Consider the following 25600-nt stretch of genomic DNA (forward strand, 5'->3'; position numbering starts at 1 on the left):
GTAACCAGCAGGGGCAAACGTTCTTCATATCCACCATCGTCAGCTGTATTTGATCCTCCATTGCTCCATCATTCAGTTCCTCTTTGAGGTTCAGTTATGGTTGGACTGCCTCAATACCTAAGCAACTGTATCATTTGGTCCCAAGTGGCTGCTATTTAATTGAGTGAGCAAGTGTAGAGCTGAGTTTATTTACTCTGTGCTTCTACTGTTTCTAAGGAAGCAGAAATGGTTAATGCAATACCCAGATTTGTATCACTGAAATACATCAGTTACAGCATTCCATATTGAAAGACAGAATTGTGCTGAGAACTCTAAACCTGTCTGCCAAAAAATGTTACACTTTAGTGCATAATCAAGATACTGTAGATAAAAGTAATTGAGGCATATTTTCCTATTCACTGGCTAAACCTCACGTTACTGTGGGAAGGGTATTACGAGAGATTTCCTTGTGCTCTTTTGTTACAATCCTCAGGAATGCTCAGATGCAAGAGAAAAAGAAAATATATTTTATCTAAAATTTAAATCAAATCAATTCCAAGCTGATGTGGGATTAATTTGGCTATGCTATGAAGATCTACAGTATATGTTATTTGGAACTCCTTGAGCATATCAAATTCCAGAAATAATTTAAAAAATAAAACATTTTTTCAAAAGTTGTCAAGTGGATGATTTGATTGGCCATCTTACTTATGCTAAATAATTGCAGTGTTTGTACTCTGGCTACAGGCAAGATGGCCATGAACAAGAGGACTGCTTACATGGTAATAATGTCTAACAAGGTTTTATCTGAGAAATCCTGATGGGAAAATGTCCACGTTTAGTACCTGAGGAACTGAGGGTGTTCCAGGAAATTATATATGTTGGCACTCATTGTTTAGTCTCATATCGATATGGCAAACACATGGTGTTATCTTTGCCCTTCATTTCAGAAACTCAGAGTTAAGTTAATGTGTTCTACCACAGAAAACTAAAGGAAGAATAATACGAGCTAGAATTTTCTTCTGTCTTTCAGAAATGCTTGATTTTGTGTAAATATGGCAAATTATAGATGTGTAAAGTATTCTGAGAAATTTGCTGTCTGATTTCATTTTAATCTTGGTCAACATGAACAAGGGGGCTGAAGCATCTGTTTCCATGCTGTATGACTCTTTGACTCTCATACCACATTCTAGATATGAAGGAATATAACAAGGAATTGAAAGATGGCAAATGTAAAGAATCATATCACTAACCTACTCAATCAGCTCATTCAGATACCATAGTAAATCTTTATCTGAAGCACGTGTTGTTTGTTCAATAGCAGTGTGAAAAAAGTTTGGATTTAATGCAAACTAGGATGTAGCAATTTAAATTTGTATTATTCCTCTGCAGGTTGTATTTGTGCTCACTGGAGACTGTGATGATCGAAGCCATGTTGGTTATAAGGTATATGAAGAAATCGCTTCCACGAGTTCTGGCCAGGTCTTCCACCTTGACAAGAAACAAGTCAATGAGGTAAAGTTGGACATCAACTTGTTCTAGACTTCCGGCGTGGCTTTAGTCAATGACGGACGTTTTTGAAATTATATTCTCCCAGGATCAATCGATTAAGTGTGGTCAACTTTTAAGTGCATTTTAAGAAGGTAGCTCACTATCACATTCTTGTGGAAATTAGAGATGGACAATATATGTTGGTGCCCAGATTCAAGAACATGAATGAATTTAAAGTAACTATTCTTTACTCCCTACATTGTTTGAAATTGAAGCTCACCAGACTAATTATATAAACTTCATTTCCCTGTATCTCAAATCATTCCTTACTTCATTTTTCTTGTACAGCCTAGATATATTTTAAAATTCAAATTTGTTTACTTTTGTAATTTGTTTTGCCTTTGTTCCAAATTTCTTCAGTGTAGGGTGGGGTGGGTTTGGCACTATTGAACATTCTAGCTTGATAGCAGTGCAATCTTTACAAAGTCACACTGTACCATGAGTATTAGGTAACCAACCTCATCTGCTTTTGTGCTCAATATGCCAGTCACTGAAGATAAAACTGTCATTCTACAGAGCGGAAGATAGACACAAAATGCTGGAGTAACTCAAAGGGTCAGACAGCATCTCTGGAGAAAAGGAATAGGTGACGTTTCTGATCGAGACCCTTCTTCCAACTAGTCGATCCGAAACTTCACCTATTCCTTGTCTCCAGAGATGCGGAGCTGACCCATTGAGCTACTCCAGCATTTTGTGTCTAACAAGGAATGGTCAGAGTATCATGTCTGAATTGCATCTGTAGGATTGCCAATGTGTGTGCAGTTGAATTAATACAGTAAAGTTGGGGTAGGCCATTTAGCCATCAAGCTCCATTGTGCTATAAGGTCATCTATCTCAATATATTCCTGCTATATTGGCTACCACAACTGCAGAGCAGTCCTGAACTACTATCTATCTCATTGGTGACTCTCGGACTCTCTCTGGTCGGACTTTACTGGCTTCACCTTGCACTAAACGTTATTCCCTTATCATGTATCTCTACGCTGTAAATGGCTCAATTGTAATTATGTATTGTCTTTCCGCTGACTGATTAGCATGCAACAAAACTGTACCTCAGCACACCTGGCAATAAACTAAACTGAAAATGAAACCTGATGATACTTTTGGATCTGGAAATTGTATATCTCCTTCTTAAATATATTTCACAACTTGGTCATTATGATAGTGAACACCATGGATTGACCTCCCTCCGAAGAAATTGGTAATCTTCTCAGTTCCAAATGTCTTGCCATGGCCTGGAACTATGATGACATGTTCTGCATTCCAAGAAAACATCCACCACCCATCCAGTTTGTCTAATACTATCAGAATGTTGTTTGTTTTGTTTCTTCTTCTCTCTCCTGAGCTCTAGTGAATAAACCCAGTCCATCAAATGTCTCCTGATACATCAGCCCTACCATCCCAGAAAATTGTCTGATTTGCTGCACTCTCTCAATGTCTAGTTGTATCCTTGGAGAAGGAGACCAGAAATGTGTATGGCACTACAGTTGTGGTCTTTCCAAAACCTAGCAAGGAACACTTGGCTATATTCAAATCCTCTGGTTATGAAGGCTCATATACCATTTGCCCACTTCTCTGCATGTTTTCCTCGTGATTCGTATGCAGAACATCCAAGTCTCTTCAAACATCAGCATTTCTTACTATATTACTAAATAACAAGAGACAAGAGTGTTTTATTGTCATATGTTCCAATCTGGAACATAAATTCTCACTTGCAGCAGTGCAACAGATATGCGAACATAGTACTCGGTAAACACCATAATTAGCAACAAAAAATAAGTTCAGTATTAAAAAAACAAACAATACTGCAAAGACAAAATCAATCCCCCCAGGTCAATGTAGTTCAGGGCTTAGTTATAGCTGATTTTCTATTTTCTCTTTTGAGGTGGATAACTGCATATTTATCTTGCGCCTGCCATGTTTATGTCTGTTCAATCAGTCTAAGTTACTGTGAAGCCTCTACGTCTTCCTCACAATTCCGAAACCCACCCAGATGAGTGTCTTTGACGAACCAAAAGCTTTCATTTGTGCCCTGACCCAAATCGTTGAAGTAGATTAAGAAGACCTGTGACCTGAGCACTGATCCCAATGGTACCATAGTAGTTATCAACTGCCAGCTGGAAGAAAATCAATTTCTTCCCGTTGTTTCATGCCCGTCAACCAATTTTCCGTCAATGCCAATACATTATCCACACCAGGCTATTGATTTTCCCTTATCTATTCTGCCAGTTAAATTCTCAAAACAAAATGTTTGTCGAACTTTGTTTCCCTTCCGAACATCTACGTTGACTTTGTCTAATGGCACTGCTATTGTCCAGTTTTCCAATTATCCTATCATTTGCAACATTCCATAGCAATTTTCCCATCATTTACCCAGCCTGCATGGAAATGATTGCTTCTTTTGATGCTGTTAATTTCTGTTAAGGTTTTATTAGAAAATAAGCATTTGCTTAGATTTTTTGAAGGTTTTCCAGAAATTAAACATTTTGTCTTGTGCCCAAAGTAATGTCAGAAATGTATAATATTTAGGAAAATAAGTGAAGTTAAGACTGGTCATCATTTGTCATGCACAAACTGAATGGCTACATCTGCTGCATGGATTTGTGTAGATAAGTGTAACATTTCAGAAGTTGCTGTTGGAAATTAACTTCTTTTGTAGGTGGTATAAAAATGGCATCCCTGCAAATGCTCCTGACGCAGCATTTAGCCTGTAACAATGCTCATTGTTTCTATTTCACACATCTCTGCATTAAATTTCATCTACCAATGTCCATTTAATGTGCCAACTTAGTTATAGACAATAGACAATAGGTGCAGGAGTAGGCCATTCGGCCCTTTGAGCCAGCACCGCCATTCAATGTGATCATGGCTGATCATAGATAGATAGATAGATAGATAGATAGATAGATAGATAGATAGATAGATAGATAGATAGATAGATAGATAGATAGCCTTTTATTGTATCATCCCCAATCAGTACCCCGTTCCTGCTTTCTCCCCATATCCCCGGACTCCGCTATTTTTAAGAGCCCTATCTAGCTCTCTCTTGAAAGATGCTCGGTTATGTTCTATGGCAGTCTGTTATTAACCTCAGTGTTTATTACATCTTCACATTTTGTGGCATCTGAAAATTTTAGGATTTTAGCCTTCACATCCAAATCATTAGTATATATGTAAAAGAAACAATGACTTTATCACTCAGAAATGCCAGTGTCTATCCATCTCCAATCTGAAAAACAACTATTTCACCATGACATGGCAAAATAAAGTGCTGGAGTGACTCAGCAGGTCAGGCAGCATCTAACGAGGCAATGGATAGGCGATGTTTTGCCTTGGGACCCTTCTTCAAACTGATGTCTGAACTATTAACCATGACCATGACTTTAACCGTTTCTTATCTGTGCTGCCATTGATAGTTTTATTCCATACCAGCCAGTTAGGCTAACTCGTCTCTTCTGGGACTTGGTGAAATACTTTGTGAAAATCCACATAAATAATGTCAATTGCAATTCTGTTGTCTTCATTACCTAATCAAAATAATAATGGTGATGAAACAGGAATTGCTTTTAAGAAGTCTGCATTGGCTCTCTTTTTGATATCACTCTGTCTCAATCTAAATTGCTTTGTTAATAGAAAGATTAAACGAGAACTTACCGTTTGAAGTTTGATCTTTATTTTATGAGAAGTTGGAGTGAGAGACTACTTGAAGAACCCGCCAGCCCGCATGCGAGTCAATCTTCAAAGCAACTGTATGAAACCACAGACCACTTGCACCAAATTAAACTATAGAAAGATTAATAACCCTTGACTTACCGAATGATCTTATTGAGATTCACGGTTGGGAGTGGAGGGCACGTAGCCTCTCACTCCAACTTCTCATAAAATAAAGATCAAACTTCAAATGGTAAGTTCTCGTTTAATCTTTCTATTTTATTTCGAAGTCTCGTGACGAGACCACGTGAAGCCGTCAAAGCTCTGTGTTTTCATGCAGTAAACCAATCTGTATGTGAACACACTACACAGATAAACCATAAATGGTTGGAAGAAAAAACATAGGCCATTCAAACATGATGCTAACTTTACATACATGTATATTGCCCTTAACAGAACCAAAGTCCCATTACATTGGGGTTAGACAAGTATATCAATTAACACAGCCCAGAATTCTATCTGCAATTGTCCAGCCTGTTAATCGGTTTATTATAAAACTTCCGAAACGTGCGTTCATCTGACCATCCTCCTGTTGCAAGAATGTGATCAAGAGGAACCTCCATTCTATTTGCTGCCGACGTGGTAGAGTGAAGGGCCTGTCCCAAGAGCATGCGATAGCATGCGTCTAGCGCGACCAGCCATGGTCGCTTGAGGCGTACGGCCTCGCGGGGCCGGTCCCACTTCGATCGGCGGAGGCGTATGGAGTTGTGCGGGGCTGGTCCCGACTTCGCGCGGGGCTCCAAACATCTTGCACTGTCCGAAAATCCCGCGCGACAACAGCCTGTCGGTCCGCAGCCACATTGAGGCCATACGCAGTGCCTCGACGGGCGTACGCAGCGTCTCGACATCGTACGCAGCATCTTGACGCCGTACGCAGCGTCTTGACGGCATACGCCTAGCACGTGGCATTACGCGATGATGTCACCGCCTGGCGTGCCGTTGTGTGATGAAGTCACCGCCCGACGCCGTGCGACGTCCAAATTCTGTCGGCCCGCCTCCTGCCCAGCTGATTGGTGAGTATGGTGTCGGGACCAGCCCCACACAACTCCATACGCCTCCGCGGTTGGAATTGTGACCGGCCCCGCGAGGCCGTACGCCTCAAGAGACTACGTTTGGTCGCGCTAGACGCATGCAATCGCATGCTGGTGGGACAGGCCCTTGAGACTTGAAAATATCAGAATTCACTCCCGCTTCCAACAGCGTACACTTTATCCATCTTGAAATAATTTGCACTGACACTCTCTTGTGTGGCTTTTTATAGCTTATGAAGAAAGCTTTTTCCTCATCTCGAAGGTTTTTAGTAACCTCAATGTACTTCTTCACGTAAATAACGCTGCTTCCATGGTGAGCGCTGTGAACCTGCGCATAAAAAAGGCCTCTGGCGTGGTTTTAATTGTGTAGCCTGATGCTCCAACCAACCTCTGTGTAGCGGTATGTGCCGCTAGCTTGGTAGTGATGATATGCACGCCGGTAGCCGGGAGTCTTACCCACAAAGGGTGTCTTTACCACACCCACCTCAGCCTTGAATTTTATTTGCTTGCCCACATCTTCTCCAAAGAGATACTTGCAGACTGCACATTACTTGCACAAATCCTTTGCAACACAATTGAGCTCAAACTGTGCATTACACAGAAGTGCTAAGGCGTCTACTGCAATTCAGACAGCTGAGTTCCCTCTACCGACCTTGCAAAGGCCGTAATCCCTCTTGTGAGAAATCTCTGAACTCGCTGGAGTTTTAAGTCTTTTGACTTTGTTTTGCCATTCAGATTGCCCCAAATGGTGGCATTAACCTTCGGAACCTCGAGTGTCTGGCAGTTATCAGGACTAGCATACTTTCCAGCAGTGTCCTGCATGTTCTTCTCATTCAGCTGATGAGAAGTCAAGTAACCAATGCTACTTGCCAGTCCTTCCTCTAACGGTTCTCCTATCCCCGAGGAGATGGCAAATTTAGGCACAAATGCCGGCAGCTCCTTTTTAGACTTGAGTTGAAGCATATCATCCTTGAGAGAATTCGAGTTCACTTTTGGCTTCCGCACAGTCAGAGTCTACCATGTAATACTCATCAAAACACCACTCCACTAAGCGGTAGATATCATAATGCAACCCTGAACCAGGTGTTGCTGCCCAGACATCTGACTGGAACTACCTGTATCGGTCGCCAGTGTGCAGAGCACATTCCCTTCGACCAACCTCTCCCTCAGGTTTTCCAGTTTTGAGAGCCGACAGATGATATCCTCCATGGATGTTGAGGTAGTACCTTCCTGCCCAGTATTGTCCTTTTGGACATATTTTGCCGTTTTGGCCTGGGCTTTCCCCGAACTCGGGTCACCAAACTGCTCCTTTTCGGAGCTTTTGCTTTTTATTTATTTATTTGTTTGTTTGTTTTTTACATCACGAACCTGTCAGTCAGGTAATAATGCTACTTGCCAGTTCGGCCTTTACTGCTTGGCCTATCCCCGAGAGGATGGCAAATTATGTTCCAGCGTGCTGGCAGCTCTATTTTAGCCGTGAGTTAAAGTATTTTGCATGTGTTGAGGGAATCCTCAAACTCCCTGCCTCTGAGCAGGAGATATCCTCAAATATCTGAATTTAACTGCCTGTATCAGTGCTGTGCACTCACTCAGTTATCCTCACTCTTGTGAGCAGCCTGATAACCTCAATCTTTGATGTTGAGGCAGTGCTTCCCTGGCCAATATGGTCCTTTTGAACAGCCAGTTCCGAGTTGGTATTCCCTGAACCGGGGTCGACAAGTTGCTCCACCCTGCCAGCGTCCCTGAGCCCGGGTCGCCAACCTGCTCTTTTTCAGAGCTAGCGGAGGTTACTGTACAGGCTATGCTGCCAGTGTCTCCGAGCCCGGGTCGCCAAGCTGCTCCATTTCGGAGCTTTTGCAGAGGTTTGAATGCAGACCTTACCTGCCAGCGTCTCCGTCAACCAGCTGCTCCTTATCGGAGCTTCAGCGCAGTTACTTGTGCAGGCCACGCCTGTTCACCTCTTCGGCCCCACGCTTGACAAACTGCTCCCTGTCAGAGCTTTAAACGGAGGGTGCTGTGCAGGTCGTACCTGCCAGCGTCCCCGATCCTGGTTCGACAGGCTGCTCCATTTCGAGGCCTCGTACCTCGCACCTGCCAGTCACTCAGAGAAAAGGCCGGGCCACCTGCTCCCTTCCGGAGCTTTAACAGTGGTTGCTGTACAGGTCGCGCCTGTCAGCATCTCCAAGCCCGCTGCACCGTTCCTGCAAAGAAAACCATCTTACCTGACGGAGCATTTCCGAATGCATCCGTATCTTGCTCCATACGACGACGTATTTACACGCATGCGGGCTGGTGGGTTCTTCACATAGTCTCCTCACAAGACTTCGAAATAAAATTTATAATGGGCCTCATCACTCCTTTTACCACCAGTTTATTTACATTTCTATGGAAACATTTTGGTGGAAGTGCCAGAGTGATGGTGGAGGCAGATACAATAGTGCATTTAAGAGGCTTTTAGAGAGTAACACAGAGGTGCAAAAAAAAAAAATAGGGATATGGATCATGCAAAGGCAGATGAAATCAGTTTAACTTTGCACCATGTTTGGCACAAACATTCCTGTGCTGTACTGTTCTTTGTTCCTTGCTCACCCACTCTCTTTGCCCATTTTCTATTTCTTTCCCCTACTCAATTTATTATATTCTGCCTAATTCTCTTAAATTATTCACCGTGATGGATAGTGCTCTTGACCCAATGTGACTAATGTGAATGAACGTTGCCACTGAGATTTTTATTTGGTTGTAAGTGTAGAGGTTTAATGGAGTCTAATCAACCTTGCAACAATGCAAACTAACTTTTGAAAAGTTTTGAGACGTACTGCTCAGAATTTAATTGCTATTGCATTATTTTTTAATACTATTTGTGCTGTCTTTTTTTAATCCCTCTATTGTTTACATCAATCGTTTCTTTTCGTCACTCTGATTTTTTTTGTCCTGGATTTAACATTGAATTTGCTTCTTACCATTCACGTGCTTGTTCCCTTTTCACTTCAGACTGTTGTTCATGAAACACAGCTTAATCAGTATTTTGCTGTGAACCACTTTGGGGAAATTGATTTCTGCTCTTCAAATTCTATTCCCAATTAGGACTGTAATTATAAAAGCTGCATTTCAAATCATTTGTTTTTTTGATATAATTCTACGTCTTACTTTACAATACTTTTCTTCTTGCCTCTTCCCCATTTTGGAAGCCTGTGAATCAAGGAGACCCCGTTTCCTCATTCTGTTCACGTAGGTCCTTGTGTAGTGATTGCTGCTTTCCTCTCTGAGTTCATAGTCTCAGAATTAAATAGGCAACAACGTCTCTAATGGATGGGAGGTCCTGTTGGCTTATTGATTAATGGAGGTTTCTCTACCATTCTGTTTTTCTCCCTCCACCATGCAAGCAACATGGATATAAATTGAACTAACGGTACCGATTAAGCATGGCTCCATTTCAGTATGCAAAATAAATTTGTGCATAAATTTAACAAATTTCTTGTGGATCCAGAAGCATTATCTGTTTTTTCCTTCTTTACCCAATTATTGCGGTTCATTGTCGGTACACGTTCAGAAATCTTTCACTTCAGGAAATGCTTTGAATGAATGTCCAGATGTTACTAATATGCTCCATTGCATGTACATTGAACATGTATTGACATATGAAGATTCCTGCACAGAACCTGAAGAAGAAATGGAATGATCGCAAAAGAGAACCTTGGAAACAAATGTTGATACAATCTTTAATCAAATGAATGTGTTGAACGAATCCAAGGAAAACATTATACTTCCATTTTTGTGGTTTACTTTTTGTGACAAAGAATGTCGCTTTGGTTAGTTTGGCAGAGTATTAAGCTGAGATATAGAACATATTTCATCAAAGTGCCCTGAAACACAAACATACTATTTATCATGTTAATCTTTCGATTAAAACCATATTCTTTCTCCTGGCAAAGTAAACGGAGATAGAAAAATAAATATGATCAAAACTTGGAATTAATTAATATGAGAACATCTGAAAATGTTCAGGTATTTAGTGTGCAACAGCAAGTGACAAAAAACCCCTGTGTTGCTAGAAATGTGAATCAGTTTATATAATTGATATAAAGGCAATGTACCTTTGCAACAAAAATGTTGTTTGAGCCCTGAGGTTTAGGCTGAAATTGGTTGCATTGTTGTCAAAAACGAATTTCAAATCTGTGGCTGAGATGGTTTAGGAGTGAATGGGTTGTTAAATCTGTTGAAAGTGACAAAATGTTAAAGAAATTAAACACTAACCCATCAAGCTCCACATTTATCTTGAGTTCATCTGCCCAACTTTCTCAAAAGGCGGGTTGGCAAATTCAGTATATATTGTCGAGTTTAACATGCGGTGTGCAGTTTCCCGGAGCTTCCTGAAATTCTGCAATGAGTTGGTATATGGGGGGAGGCTGAAGAGTTGACAGGCCGATCCAGCAAGATATCCTACAAGCACTCAGCTGCTTTCTTCAATGTTTCTCTGAAAGACTCCTCTCAGATGTTGTCTTGTTATTTGTTATGATTTGGTCCAACTTTGTATATGATGACATTCACTATCTGTGGTTTGGAAGCATCCACTTGCTAACTGGGATTTCCAGCTCCCCAGGGCTACTCACATTGGGTGCTGTTCATGGTGCCAAATGACAGATCCTAGGCTAGCATTCTGATGCACAGCTACAAAAGATTCAACAGTAGGAGCAGCCTGCTCCTTGTAATCCTGGAGTTCCACAGTGCATTGGTTCTGTGCAGAATGGTGGCATGGTAGCACAGTGGTAGAGTTGCTGCTTTACAGTGCCAGAGTCCTAGGTTTGATCCTGACCACGGTGCTATCTGGATGGAGTCTGCAGAAGGGTCGCAACCCGAAACACACCCATTCCTTCTATCCGGAGATGCTGCCTGTCCCGCTGAGTTACTCCAGCATTTTGTGTCTATCTTCAGTTTGTACGTTCTCTCCTTGACTACATGGGTTTTCTCGGGTGTTCCGGTTTCCACCCACACTCCGTAGACGTACAGGTTTGTATCTTTATTGGCTTTGGTAAAAAAAATTAATTGTCCCATGTGTGTAGGATAGCGCTAGTGTATGGGGATCACTACTCGCTGCGGATTTGGTGGGCCGAAGGGCTTGTTTCCATGCTGTATCACTAAACTAAACTAAACTAAAGTCCAGCTCAGATGCAAAACTGCCTCAGTTGTGTAGGCAGAGTGTGAGTTTACTTCCTTGAACAGCGACATCAGAGGGGGCTCATTGTTTCATGTCAGATAGCGGCAAAGACTTGGCCAATACTCATTGCCTGCTGCATCCTGGTGATCATGCTCCAGTTGCGACTGCCAATGACTGCCACTTCTTTGCCATGGGATACTGCCAGGCGCTGCAGATTCCTACCGCTATCAAACAATAAGGCATCAGGCAGGTGCATGATATCTAGTTTACTTATGCCACCAAATTGCAGCTGTAGGAAACAAGACGATCTCCCTAAGCATGTGTGAAATACTCCAAGACAATGATTGAGCAAGCTGTGTTCAAGAAGGAACTGCAGATGCTGGAAGATCGAAGGTACACAAAAATGCTGGAGAAACTCAGCGGGTGCAGCAGCATCAATGGAGCGAAGGAAATAGGCGACGTTTCGGGCCGAAACCCTTCTTCAAGCTGTGGCTTGCTGAGGGAATGCTTTGGATTTTAGAAAAATGTGGAGGTGATCTTAGAGGTGAGTCAGTTGGTGTTGTGCAAACAGCTCAATATCTATTCTACCCACTACTTCAATGCATTCAGAATAATTGTCCTCATGCAAGGTCTTGGCCACTCCTCTGTTTGTTTCTCAGTTTGTTTTTTTGCTCCAACTTGTTTTTTTGCTCCAAAATACACAATGAACCAACCAGTAAATACATAGAAAAAATGCGGGAGAAATTAAATACTATCATGAGAACCTTAGTATTAGTCAAGCAGGTAGGGCTGAAGATTGGACCTGCCGGTGTTCATCCTACAAGAAATATCTACAGAGATTCCAAAAATCCAGTTTCCAGAGATGTCCTAGAGGATCAGAAGTCTGTCATCTAAATCATACATGATTGGAAGTCAGAAGTTTGTAACTACAGGATGCTTACCTAACGAGTTATTGGAAAAATGTTAGGATCAATTATTGAAATGATAATAGCAATACATTTTAAAAATCATGATCCAATTATGCAGAATCAGCATGACTTCAGAAAGGAAAATCTGTTTGACAAATGTATTATAGTTATTTGCTGAAGCACCAACTGGAGTGTAATGTTCTGAAATTGTAAAAGGCAATCACAAGGTGCCACACTCATTTTGTAAGACGAGAGCTCATGGCGTTGGAGGTCGCATATTAGCATGGTTGCAGTATTGGCTAACGAGCAGCAAGTAACAAGAAGATTTAACCAACCAATCCCCGTCTACTGATACTCTCCTCCTTACCCTTAATAACTTTGTTTGACACCTCCCATTTCCTCCAAATACAAGGCATGACTATGGGCACGCGCATGGGCCCGAGCTATGCCTGCCTCTTTGTAGGGTACGTCGAACAATCTTTGTTCGAGGTGTATCGTGGCCCTATCCCCAAACTCTACCTCCGCTACATCGATGACTGCATTGGTGCTACCTCCTGCACCCATAATGCAACTCACTGACTTCATCCATTTCGCCACTAACTTCCATCCGACACTCAAGTACACCTGGACTATTTCTGACGTTTCCCTACCATTCTTGGACCTCACTATCTCCATCGCAGGTGATACTACTGACCAACATCTACTATAAACCCACTGACTCCCATGGCTATCTGGACTACACTTCTTCCCACCCTGCTTCCTGTAAGGACTCTATCCCCTACTCCCAATTCCACCGTCTACGCCGCATCTGCGCCCAGGATGAGGTGTTCCACACCAGGGCATCGGAAATGTCCTCATTCTTCAGGGAACAGGGGTTCCCCTCTTCTACTATAGATGAGGCTCTCACCAGGGTTTCTTTTATACCCCGTAACACTGCTCTCTCTCCCCATCCCCCCACTCGTAACAAGGACAGAGTCCCCCTTGTCCTCACCTTCCACCCTACCAGCCGTCACAACAAATAATCCTCTGACATTTTCGCCATCTCCAACGGGATCCCACCACTCGCCACATCTTCCCATCTCCTCCCCTGTCTGCTTTCCACAGAGACCGCTCGCTCTGTATATCCTTGGTCAATTTGTCCCTTCCCACCCACCCTCCTCTCCTGGCACTTTCCCTTGCAAATACAGGAAATGCTACACTTGTCGCTTTACCTCCCCCCTTGACTCCATTCAAGGACCCAAGCAGTCTTTTCAGGTTTGGCAGAGGTTCACCTGCACTTTCTCCAACCTCATCTATTTCATCCGCTGCTCCAGGTGTCAGCTGCTTTACATCGGTGAGACCAAGCGTAGGCTTGGAGATCGTTTCGCCCAACACCTCCACTTGGTTCGCAATAACCAACCTGATCTCCCGATGGCTCAGCACTTCAACTCCCCCCCCCCCCCCCTCCCCCCCCCCATTCCGAATCCGACCTTTCTGGCCTGGGCCTCCTCCAGGGCCAGAGTGAGGACCACCATAAATTGGAGGAGCAGCACCTCATATTTCGCTTGGGCAGTTTACACCCCAGCGATATGAACATTGACTTCTCTAATTTCAGGTGGTCCCTGCTTTCTCCTCCCCTTCCCAGTTCTCCCTCAGCCCACTGTCTCTACCTCTTCCTTTCTTCTCCCCCCCACCCTTACATCAGTCTGAAGAAGGGTCTCGACCCAAAACGTCGCCTATTTCCTTTGCCCAATAGATGCTGCCTCACTCGCTGAGTTTCTCCAGCATTTTTGTCTACCCGATTTTCCAGCATCTGCAGTTCCTTCTTAAACAGAAGGGATAAAGAGGTCAGTTTGAGTTTGTTTATTGTCATGTGCATTGAAGTACAGTGAAAATATTTTGCTGCGTGCTGTGCAGTTGGTGGAAAAACAATACATGATTACAATCGAGCCATTCATGGGGTGTACAGATGCATACAATACAATATTTATTGTCATTTGAGCCTCAGTGAGGCTCAAACGAAATTCCGTTTCCACAGCCATACAAACAAAGACAATTTCCTACAGACATACACACAATTTAATTCACACAAACATCCATCACAGTGAACCCACTGTGATGGAAGGAAAAGTATTTTCTCTCCCCTGTTCTCCATTTCTCTCCCGATGTCCAAGCCCCAGGCGGGCGATGATAAGTCCCACGGCCATTTTAGGCCGTGCCGGGCGATTTACGGCCCCGCTGCCGGTCTAAAAGTCACAATGTTGGAGCCCCCGGCGGGCGCTGTAATGTCCCATGGCCATGAAGCCGCTCCGGGCGATGTACGGCCCCGCTCCGGGTCGTTCCAACCCCGCGACACGGGCTGGAGAAGTCCGTGTAATAAAGGGAATAAAGTGAATAACGTTTAGAGGAAGATAAAGCCAGTACAGTCCGATTACACATAGTCTGAGGGTCTCCAAAGAAATAGATAGTAGTTCAGGGTCGCTCTCTAGTTGTGGTAGAATGATGCAGTTGCCTGATAGGAGCTGCGAAGAAACTATCTCTGAATATGGAGGTGTGTGTTTTCATACTTCTATACCTTTTGCCCGATGGGAGAGGGAAGAAGAGGGAGCGGTCAGGGTACGACTCGTCCTTGATTATGCTGGTGGCCTTGCTCAGGCAATATGAGGTGTAAATGGAGTCAATGGAAGGGAAGTTTGTGTGATGACCTGGGCTGCATCCACAATTCTCTGCAATTTCTTGCGGTCTTGGATGGAGCTGTTCCCAAACCATGCTGTGATGCATCCGGATAAAATGCTTTATATGGCACATCTGTAGAGGTTGGTGAGAGTTATTGGGGACGCGCCGAACTTCCTAAGCCTTCTAAGGAAATAGAGGCGTTGGGTCAGTTTCATGTCAGTAGGGTCTGTTTCCGGTTGACAGCCTGTAGCCAACGGGTTGCATAGAGATTAGAGCTGAGTCGCAGCTGGTTACAGTGTGATTTAACAAAAGAAATAAAAGTACTGGGCTACATTAGCAGGTGCTCTAAAAGTAGTGTAGAAAACTAGTTGTAAGAAGTATATACATAGTGTATAGAGAGATATTGATAGTGTGCATATTGAGTGAAATTCGCAAATTGAATATAATGTAGGAAAATGCTAAGTCCATTTCAGGAAGTTTTTTTCTTGAAGAGTTATGTCTGGAATTCCTTGACCCACAAAGGTGCAGAATTTAAATCCTTGAATCTATCCAAATATGAGATACATTTTTAGTCAAGGGTATCAAGATTATGGTAATCGGGCAAGAAAATGGATTTGAGGGAAATGGGTCAGCCATAATTGTATAAATGACATGGCAGTCTCAAGAGAACAAGTTGCCTAGTCTTGTTCCTGGTGCAGAATGAGATCTAGATGCACATAGAGTTTAAAGGAACTGCAGATGTTCGAATCTTGTGCAAAAAAAAAAACCCCCAAAGGGTGGAGAAAGCAGGCTGGGCAGCATCTGGGGAGGGAATGGACAGATGATGATTTGGGATGGGACTATTCTTCAGAACTGATGGAATAGAGGGAGTGAACTGGAAAAAAAGAGGTGGAAGCGGGGCAAAGCCCAGCAAGTGATAGATGGATACAGGTGAGGGCTGATTAGCATATGGGTGGAGTAAGTGACAAAGGCTAGAGATGAAAAGGAAACAAAAGAATAGCAATTAAGGAAAGAATAGGTGGAGTGAAATATAAAGCTGGAGGGAGGGATATGAATGGAAGGGTACAGGGTGGTGGGGAAACAAGAGGTTTAAAATGGAAATGAGGAACTGGAGGATGGGAGATGAACATATAGAGGTGGGGAAAGGGGCAGCTTGACTCGAGTTCAATAGCTCTTTATTGTGATGTGCAAACACACAATGACATTCTTTCTTCCATACAGTCCAGTAGAGTACCTAAGCATGGTGAACAATATGATTTGATTCAACTTGAGATAATAAAGTTGTAGGTGGTATATTCAAAATGAATTCAAAGTTGCCTTTAGTAGTCTGTGAGAATTAAGTTCTTATTTTGATTTCATTGCCCGGTTGTATTGCCATCTTCTTATCCACGAATGCTGTCTGCGTATAGAGCTGCTAGTGAACATTTTGTACAAAATATCATTGTGATGTAAAATATTATGCTATGTGATGAGAGCCCTTTCTTATTTGCAAACATGTTGTTTTGTTTAGCGGGTGTATGAGAAGGATTGGTGAAAGAAACCTTTTACTGGTATCCATGGGACGTACTGTCTCGGCATTCAACTGTGCATATTTGGCTGATTTCTAAATATATCACAATATTTCATGATGAAAATTATTTTGCATTAAATGCATTCTGTTACCTTTCCGTGCTAATAATAGCTTAAAATGTTTTTGATAACCTTATAACAAGTAAATATTTGGGTATTCTAGACAAACCTTGTGGGGACATCCCCCATGATGTTCACATCCTTCTCCTCAACCTCTACTCTTAACGCAACATAAATTACTGTGCTGATCTGAGAGCACTCATTGTATTTACAGTTGGGTGAGCACAGACATAGCCATTAGAGCCATACAGCATGGAAAGTGGCCCATCAGCCCAACTTGCCTATGCCAACCAAGAATCACCATCTGCACCAATCCTACATGCCCTTGTTTGGTCCATATAATTCTAAACCTTTCCAATCCATGTACTTGTCCAAATGTATTTTAAATGTTGTTATAGTGCCTGCTTAAATGTTGTTATAGTACCTGCCATTACATGTTCTTCTGCATCCTATTGATTATGCCATTTGATCAATTTATTCAGACTATTGGAATACAAGCACCTCTAAATAGTTAAGTGATACGCTGTAAGTAATGTTGAGATAACATTTAACTTCTAAATATGTTTTTTCCATAATGGCCAAGCTGTGGCGTGGCCTGCTTCATCAGGAATGTGGAATGTAATGCTATGTTCTAGACCAATAATAAAGGTCAGCTGTTGGCCGGTTTGCCAAGTCCAATGTTCGTGATCCCATGTATAATTTACATAATTTACATATTCAGGAATGTTCCATTTACAAATTGTGGTTGCGTTCTGGAACATATTATTGTGAATTTGGGTTTTGCCCATTGTCTCTAAATTGGATTAGGTACTTAATACATAAACAAAGTAAAAACAAAACTGCAGGGCGATATTTTTAGAGGCATTCGTTTCAATATAGAGATAATTGTAGCAAAAAAACTAAAATTGAAGAAGGTGAGGGCCAGCTTCTTTCCTGTGAAGGTCACATTTTGGTTCATATGTGGTGTTCTTGACTTTATTTTTAAGGATTTGAACTCAAGCTTTGAGATCATATTTAATGGGGACGGATTACTGAGAGGGTAAACAGTTTCCGTTGTTTTGGAATAAAATAATTTAAAGGAGGGCCTATAATAATGAGATATCTTCACTATATGTACTAGCTTTTGTTCTTATACATCTATGACCAAGTGCATTCCTTTAATAGATTGTAAGAGACCAATAGATAGGTGGGATAGTTATTTTTGCACTCATACAGCAGATGAATTAATAAAATAATGATTACAACAATGTCAATGGTCACACTTGTTGCCATCGCTCTTAGAACATAGAACATTGCAATACAAGAACAGACTCTTCGGCCCACAATGTTTGTGTCGAATATGATGCTAAGAACATAATTTAGCCAGCTGCACATAATTCATATCCCTCCATTTCCTGCATATCCATACGTCTATCCAAAAGTCTTTTAAATGGCACTAATGTATCTGCTTCAATCGCCACCTACTGCAACGCCTTCCAGGCACTCCCCATCCTCTGTTTAAAAAAAAACTTGCACCACGCATCTTCTTTAAACATCGCCCCTCTCATCTTAAATGCCCTTTGGTATTTGATTTTTTTAATCCTAGAAACCTATCTATGCCTCATAATTTTATATACCCTTTTCATGCTCAGCAGAGATTAGTTACAAAGGAATCGTCATCTTGGAAACCTTAGATAGTGAAAGTTTAGTAGCCAATCCACAGACACATTTTTATTAGTCTTCTCTAGCAAATATAAATTCCATCTGAGATCCATATTAACTATTTATTTGATACATTGCATACTACTCATTAATGTCTTTCAGTCTCTTTAATTTCACACTGTCTCATTTTCCCAAATTCTGTACCTGCGATTCTCTTAAAATATCACCCTCTTCCTACCTTTTCTTCTCTCATCCAGATTCATTGGTCTGTTTCTCTGCTCTTTTGCCAAACAAATGGCCTGTCCCACTGTACGAGGTAATTCAAGAGTTCTCCCAAGTTTTCCCCTGATTCGAACTTGAAGAATGTCCGTAGGAGTTGGTGGATGTCTCGTAGCGGCTCGGACGAGTAACGGTAGGTACTCGGGAATCCGGTATCCGGTAAAATCCAGTAAACACGTGACGTTTTTTCAACACTGTGAAAAATGTCCACGAGTAAAAAAATATTTGTGACGAAAAAAATGGCTACTTTTTTACTCGTACGAGCCGCTACGAGACATCCACAAACTCCTACGGACATTCTCCGAGTTCGAATCACGGGAAAACTCGGGAGAACTCTTACAGTGGGACAGGCCCTTAACTCTCTTTGCCTCTGTCTCTTGGCAAGTCACGCTGATTTTTATCACCCAATATCCCTGATGTCTCCCCCACTATGCCAATATTTCTCACATACTTTGGAGTTTTGTCCCTCCCTCCCCTGCACCGTCACCTATTTCCACCCTTGCACCATCGGTATCTCTAGGTCTACCTGCCCATATTCACCACCAGGCATTGGTCTCTTCCTTCTGGTCCTGGCTACATTTCTGACCCTGTTTCTCGCCATGCCCTGGTTGCATACCTGCATCCTGACAGTTGCCTCCATTCCCAGTTATTTTGGGTCAGCAGAAGCTGCCATTATGCTGTGGGCCTTGCAAGGAAGCTGCAGAGTATTGAGGCAAGTATGGTATTATTGTATGGTATGGTAAATTGGCGCCGACCTGTAGGGGGTATGGCTGCCTAGCCTGCAGCTGTCTGTTTTTCATTTATTTTTTCTTATTTTTAGTTAGTTTAGTGTTTTGTTTTTAAGGAGTTCTAGCTTTTTTATGTGTGGGGAGGGGGGGGGGAAGGGGGAAACTAATTTTCAGGGTCCCTACCTGGTCGGAGATGCAGCTTTTCTCCGGGCTGCACTTTCGACCCGTCCTCGCGGCCTACCAGCGGGCCTGGAGCGGTATTTCCTGAGGGCACCGCCCGGAGCATCGGCGGCGGCGGCTGCGGAGCTGCGGGTCTGAGGAGCGAGGGGACCGCCCGGAGCCTCGGCATTGGTATCGGCGGCGGCGGCACCGGCATCGGCGGATGCGGAGGTGCGGGTCCGAGGAGCGAGGGGACCGCCCGGAGCCTAGGCATCGGCGGCGGAGCTGTGGGTGTGAGGACGGCGGTGCAGCGCTGGAGCACCATTGCGGGGCGGGCGGTGCCTTGCCTGGGTCGCCGCGCTGGAACTCCGGTGAGCTGGGACCGGCGTTAAAAACATCGTGGCGTGCGGGCGGCGGCGCTGACCTTTACATCGGGAGCCTGGGATTTCGCGACGAGATTGCCAGTTGAGCTCCATTCAGCGCGGCCTTGTCGGCTCCGGAAGCCACGGTCTCGAGTAGGGAGGCGGCCGTTCCAGGGTTCCCATGCCGCTGAGAGGACTCTCCCGACGCCGGAACATCATCACCCGGCGAGGACGGCCTGGAACATCGGGCCTCCATAGAGGCAACTGTGGAGGCCTCAATAGGCCCGACTATGGGTGGACATTGGGGATGGGACTGGACTTTGTGCCTTCCCCCATAATGGGAACCATTGTGGGGGGATGTTTTTATGTTAAAGCTATTTATTATTGTTATGTTTGTATTATTTTTTATGTGCTGCATTGGCAAAAGGAATTTCACTACATCTAGGTGTATTTTTTATTTTTTTTAATTTCAAAATATACTTTATTCAATTGGTAAATATATACAATTTCTGAACCATTCAAACAAAATTCATCCGACATTTTCGGAGACTATACAAACTTTTTCCAGTACAATTTTTTTACATTTGTCAAATTTCACCAAACAGTCCCCCACCAGTGCCACTCTGTGGCCCCTGTTCAAGTAATAAATATATACAATGTGTACACAGTGCGAAAATTTCCATCTGACATTTCAAGTTCCACAAAAAATGTCCCCCACCCGTGCCACTCATGTGGCCCTCTGGTGTGGGATACCTTCCCTTAATTTAATTTGAGGGGCGTCTCCACCATACTGTGCCCCCCATGTCCAGCAGCGGAAGGACCCTAGACTGTGGCCCTCCCCCACCGAGCCTTGGCGTTGGCTGCACCAAGCTTCAGCGAGTCCCTTAGCACGTACTCCTGCAGTCTGCAGTGGGCCAGTCGGCAACATTCCCTGACGGACATCTCGCTCTGCTGGGTGGTGAGCAACGCTCGGGCAGACCAAAGAGCGTCTTTCACCGAGTTGATGACCCTCCAGCAGCACTCGATGTCAGTCTCTGAATGTGTCCCTGGGAACAGTCCGTAAATCACAGAGTCCTCTGTGACGGAGCTGTTCGGGATAAATCGTTCCAGGGACCCTTTCATACCTCTCCAGACTCGTTTTGCAAATCCACACTCTGCAAAGAGGTGGGCAACCGTCTCCTCTCCATAGCAACCGTCCCGGGGGCAGCGTGCGCTGGTAGTGAGGTTCCGACGGTGCAGGAAGGATCTAACTGAGAGGGCTCCCCTCACCGCCAGCCAAGCCAGGTCTTGGTGCTTGTTGGTCAGTTCTGGCGATGAGGCATTTTGCCAGACAAGCTGGGCAGTCTGCTCTGGGAACCACGCCACCGGATCCATCGAGTCCTTTCCCTGCAGTGCCTGCAGGACATTCCGTGCTGACCACTGCCCGATGGACTTGTGGTCAAAGGTGTTGGTCCGGAAGAACCTGTCAACAGACGTCAGATGGGGCGGCAATGTCCAGCTGACTGGTACATTGCGTGGCATCTGCGCCAGGCCCATCCTTCGCAACACCGGGGACAGGTAGAACCTCAGCAGGTAGTGGCACTTAGTGCCCACGTGCCTTGGCTCTACACTCCGCCTGATGCAGCCACACACAAAGGTGGCCATCAGGATGAGGGCGACGTTGGGCACGCTTTTACCCCCGTTGTCTGCTGACTTGTACATGGTGACCCGTCGTACCCGGTCCATCCTCGACCCCCAGATGAACTGGAAGACGGCCCGGGTGATCCCCGTGGCGTAGGAGGGAGGGACAGGCCACACCTGTGCCAAGTACAGCAGACCCGAGAGCACCTCACACCTGATGACCAAATTTTTCCCGGTTATGGAGAGGGAGCGTTGCTTCCACAGCTCCAGCTTCCTCCCCACCTTGGCTATCCGCTCCAGCCAATTCTTGTTACTCGACTCAGCCCCCCCGAACCAGATTCCCAGCACCTTCAAGAAGTCAGGCTTGATGGTGAAGGGGATGGAAGATCGGTCGGGCCAGTTGCCAAAGAGCATGGCCTCGCTCTTCCTGCGGTTCACCCTGGCTCCCGTGGCCGACTCAAACTGGTCACAGATGCTGATCAATCTGCGGACCGACCTTGGATCCGAGCAGAAGACGGCGACATCGTCCATGTACAGGGAGGTCTTGACCTGAATGCCCCCACTGCCTGGCAATGTCACTCCTCTTATGCTCGCATCCTTCCTGATGGACTCGGCAAAAGGTTCAATACAGCAGACAAACAAGACAGGAGAGAGAGGGCAACCCTGCCTGACTCCAGACCTTACAGGGAAACTGTCTGATTCCCACCCATTGATTTGGACTGCACTACGGATGTCGGTGTAGAGCAGTTTGATCCAATTTCGGATTCCCTCCCCAAAACCCATTTTGGAGAGCACGTCCCTCATGTACGTGTGCGATATCCTGTCGAAGGCCTTCTCCTGGTCCAAGCTGACTAGGCAGGCATCCACCCGTCTGTCCTGCACGTAGGCGATGGTATCTCTCAGCAGCGCTAGGCTGTCTGAGATTTTCCTGCCAGGTACAGCACAGGTTTGGTCCGGGTGGATCACCCGTCCCAGAGCAGACTTGACCCGGTTGGCGATGGCCTTAGACAGGATCTTGTAGTCTACATTCAACAATGTTATGGGTCTCCAATTCTTTATATCTTTCATCTCCCCCTTCTGCTTGTAGATTAGGGTGATGCTGCCCTTCCTCATGGAGTCTGACATGCTGCCGGCTAGAAGCATGTCGTTGTACACTTCCAGCAGGTCCGGGCCCACCCAGTCCCACAGAGCCGAATACAACTCGGCCGGTAAGCCATCGCTTCCGGGAGTTTTACTCGAGTCAAAGGAGCGGATGGAGCCAGTCAGCTCCTCTAGGGTCAGTGGTTGGTCCAGACTCTCCTGCTTGCTGTCCTCCAAGACCTCCGTGATAGAGGACAGGAAGTTCTGGGAGGCGGTGCTGTCTGTGGCCTTTTGGTCATACAATTCCGAGTAAAAGGATTTGCAGACCCTCATCATGTCTGTCTGCGAGGATGCTACCGAGCCGTCCTCCTCCCTAAGGCTGTTGATCACAGAGCTCCCCCTGTGAACCTTATGGAAGAAGAAACGTGAGCACGTCTCATCCTGCTCCACATGGCGGACCCTGGATCGGAAGATGATCTTGGAGGATTCAGAGGTAAAGAGCCGAGCTTGCCGGTCCTTCACCTCTCTAAGTTCCTCCCTCACATCCACCCCCCTCGACTGCAGAAGGAGCAGTTGTTGCAATTCTGTCTGGAGTTGGCACAATTCCCTCTGACTCTGTCTTGCTCTCTGAACCCCTTTGGCTATGAAGAACCTCTTAATGTTCTCCTTGGTTGCTTCCCACCAGAGTGTCGGGGAGTCAAAGAGGGGCCTCACCGTTCTCCAACGTGCGTAGTCCCTCTTTAGCTCCTCAACGTTCTCTGGGGTCAACAGCTTCACATTTAACTTCCACGTCCCTCTGCCTGCCTTCCGGTCCTCCTGTAGGTGACAGGAAGCCTGAAGGAGGCAGTGGTCAGAGAAGAACACCGGCGTGAGGTCGGTGTGTCTCACCGTGACGGCCTTCGTGGTGAAGACGAAGTCTATCCGGGATCGGGCCAAACCGTCCGATCTCGACCAGGTGAACCGCGGCTGGGGCCCGCCTGCAGGGTCGCTGAAGGCGTCGTGCAGCCTTGCGTCTTTTACCGTTTCCATCAGGAACTTGGACGTGCTGTCCAGTCTGTTGTCGGCACTGCCGGATCGTCCAGCCGCATCAATGATGCAGTTGAAGTCACCGGCCAGAACGAGCTGCCGGGACGTGGCCAACAGCACTGGGAGCTGCTGGAGAACGGCCTGCCGCTCGCTCCGCACGGGTGGGGCATACACATTAATCAGCCGGAGCGGAGAACCACGGTACATTACATCCACCACGAGGAGACGCCCCGCAACCACCTCCCTGACCTCAGTGATGGCGAAGTTCCCTCCCCGCAGCAAGATCCCCAGGCCAGAAGCACGACAATCATTGCCCCCCGACCACACAGACAGTCCGTGGGGCCACCATCGCGACCACCTCCGATAACAGCGGAGGTGTGGCAACCCGCACTCCTGTAGAAAAGTCACATCTGCCTTGACCTTGGCCAGGTACTGCAAGGCATTAACACATCGCGCAGTGCTCTTCACACTGCGCACGTTTAAGGATGCCAGTTTGAGCTCCATTGTCCTTTAGAGTCCGTTTTCCTGCTCCCTCATGCCCACCGCTTCGGTGAATTGCCTCACCTTTCCTGGGCTCAGATACCCGGCCTCCTCAACGGGTTGGGTTTCCCCTGTGGTAACCCGAGGTGTCGTTGGGGGGGGGCTGCTCGTTTTACCCCCTTCTGGGTGCGCCGCTTCCCCCGTCTCTCGTGGCTGGGGCTCAGTGACAGGCTTACTGCTCCCGGAAACTCGGAGCTGAGGCCCAATGGCCGCTGCACTGCTCCCGGTTGCCCGGAGCTGGGGCCCATCGGCCTCTACGATACTCCCGGTTGCCCGGAGCTGGGGCCCATCGGCCGCTACAAAGCTCCCGGTTGCCCGGAGCTGGGGCCCAATGGCCACTGCACTGCTCCCGATGCCCTGGGGCTGGAGCCCCTCGACCGCTGCACTGCTCCCGATGCCCTGGGGCTGGAGCCCCTCGACCGCTGCACTGCTCCCGATGCCCTGGGGCTGGAGCTCCTCGATCGCTGCACTGCTCCCGTTGTCCTGGGGCTGGAGCCCCTCGACCGCTGCACTGCTCCCGTTGTCCTGGGGCCGGAGCCCCTCGATCGCTGCACTGCTCCCGATGTCCTGGGGCTGGAGCCCCTCGACCGCTGCACTGCTCTCGGTCTCCTGGTGCAGGTGTACAATCGTCCTGCACCTTCTCCTTTCCGCCCCGGTTTTCTTCTTGTGGGGTTTCCCGTTCGCCTCATCCTCCGACGAGGAGAGGTTTCTCCCTTCTGTCAGGGAGAGAGACCGTTTTTTGGTGTTTTTTTTGGGCTTGCCATCCCTTTCTGGCCTCTGCTCCGTGTGCTGACCCTTCTGGTGTTTTTTGGATTTTACAGTAGTCCAAATTTGCTCTCCCCCCTCCTCCATCGACTCTCCCTCCTGGGCTTGATGCTGGAGTTCTCCTGGCACTTGGGGGCTCGAGGTGGTTGAGGTGGCTGAGGTGGTTGGGCTGTCCTCATCCCTGTTTCCCCTTTCTGCTGGGGACTTGGCAGTGGTAGTGGGTGTCTCACCTACCCTGGGGGTGCTGGAAGCCGCCCCTCTTGTTGCCTGTGCATATGTGCATGCTCTTTTTGGGCAGGCCCTGTAAAGGTGACCTCCCTCCCCACACAGGTTACAGTTCTTGCTGGCTTGACAGTCCTTTGTCTCGTGGCCCTCCGTTTTGCAGTTTTTGCAGACCACTGCATTGCATTGGGCCATCACATGTCCAGGCTTATTACATTTTCTGCAAACTCTGGGCTGCCCCACGTAAATTAAACATCCTCGGTTTCCTCCAATTGCGAACACCGATGGAGGGTGGAGGAGAGTTCCTTCCTTGTCCATCCTCAACTTCACCTTGACCTGCCGCTTGCTCGTCCAAATCCCATGCAGATCCTTCACGTCCACGCTGTTCCCTGCTCCGTCGACGTAGCGAGCAAGGAAGGTGAGGACATCCACTACGGGCACATGTGGGTTAAACATATGGACCGTGATCGTCCTTTCTTTTTGATTCGGGAGGGTGAAGAGTGGCTGCACCTTCAGCAACGACAGCGGAGCTTCATTCCCCTTCTCCTGGAAATCCTTT

The 25600-nt window shown here is 45.9% G+C and overlaps 1 protein-coding gene across 2 annotated transcripts in view; it reads left to right on the top strand.

The window, feature by feature from the left end:
- The window catches only part of hmcn1 (hemicentin 1), a 402484-nt gene that overhangs the window by 59312 nt on the left and 317572 nt on the right, over positions 1-25600 (top strand). For both annotated transcript variants that reach the window (XM_033028175.1, XM_033028176.1), the window contains exon 4: positions 1372-1494. In XM_033028175.1, the coding sequence (XP_032884066.1) occupies positions 1372-1494 (123 nt within the window). The remainder of the gene's footprint in view (positions 1-1371; positions 1495-25600) is intronic.

Source organism: Amblyraja radiata, chromosome 10 (genome assembly GCF_010909765.2).
Source record: "Amblyraja radiata isolate CabotCenter1 chromosome 10, sAmbRad1.1.pri, whole genome shotgun sequence".
NCBI classification, from domain to species: Eukaryota; Metazoa; Chordata; class Chondrichthyes; order Rajiformes; family Rajidae; genus Amblyraja; species Amblyraja radiata.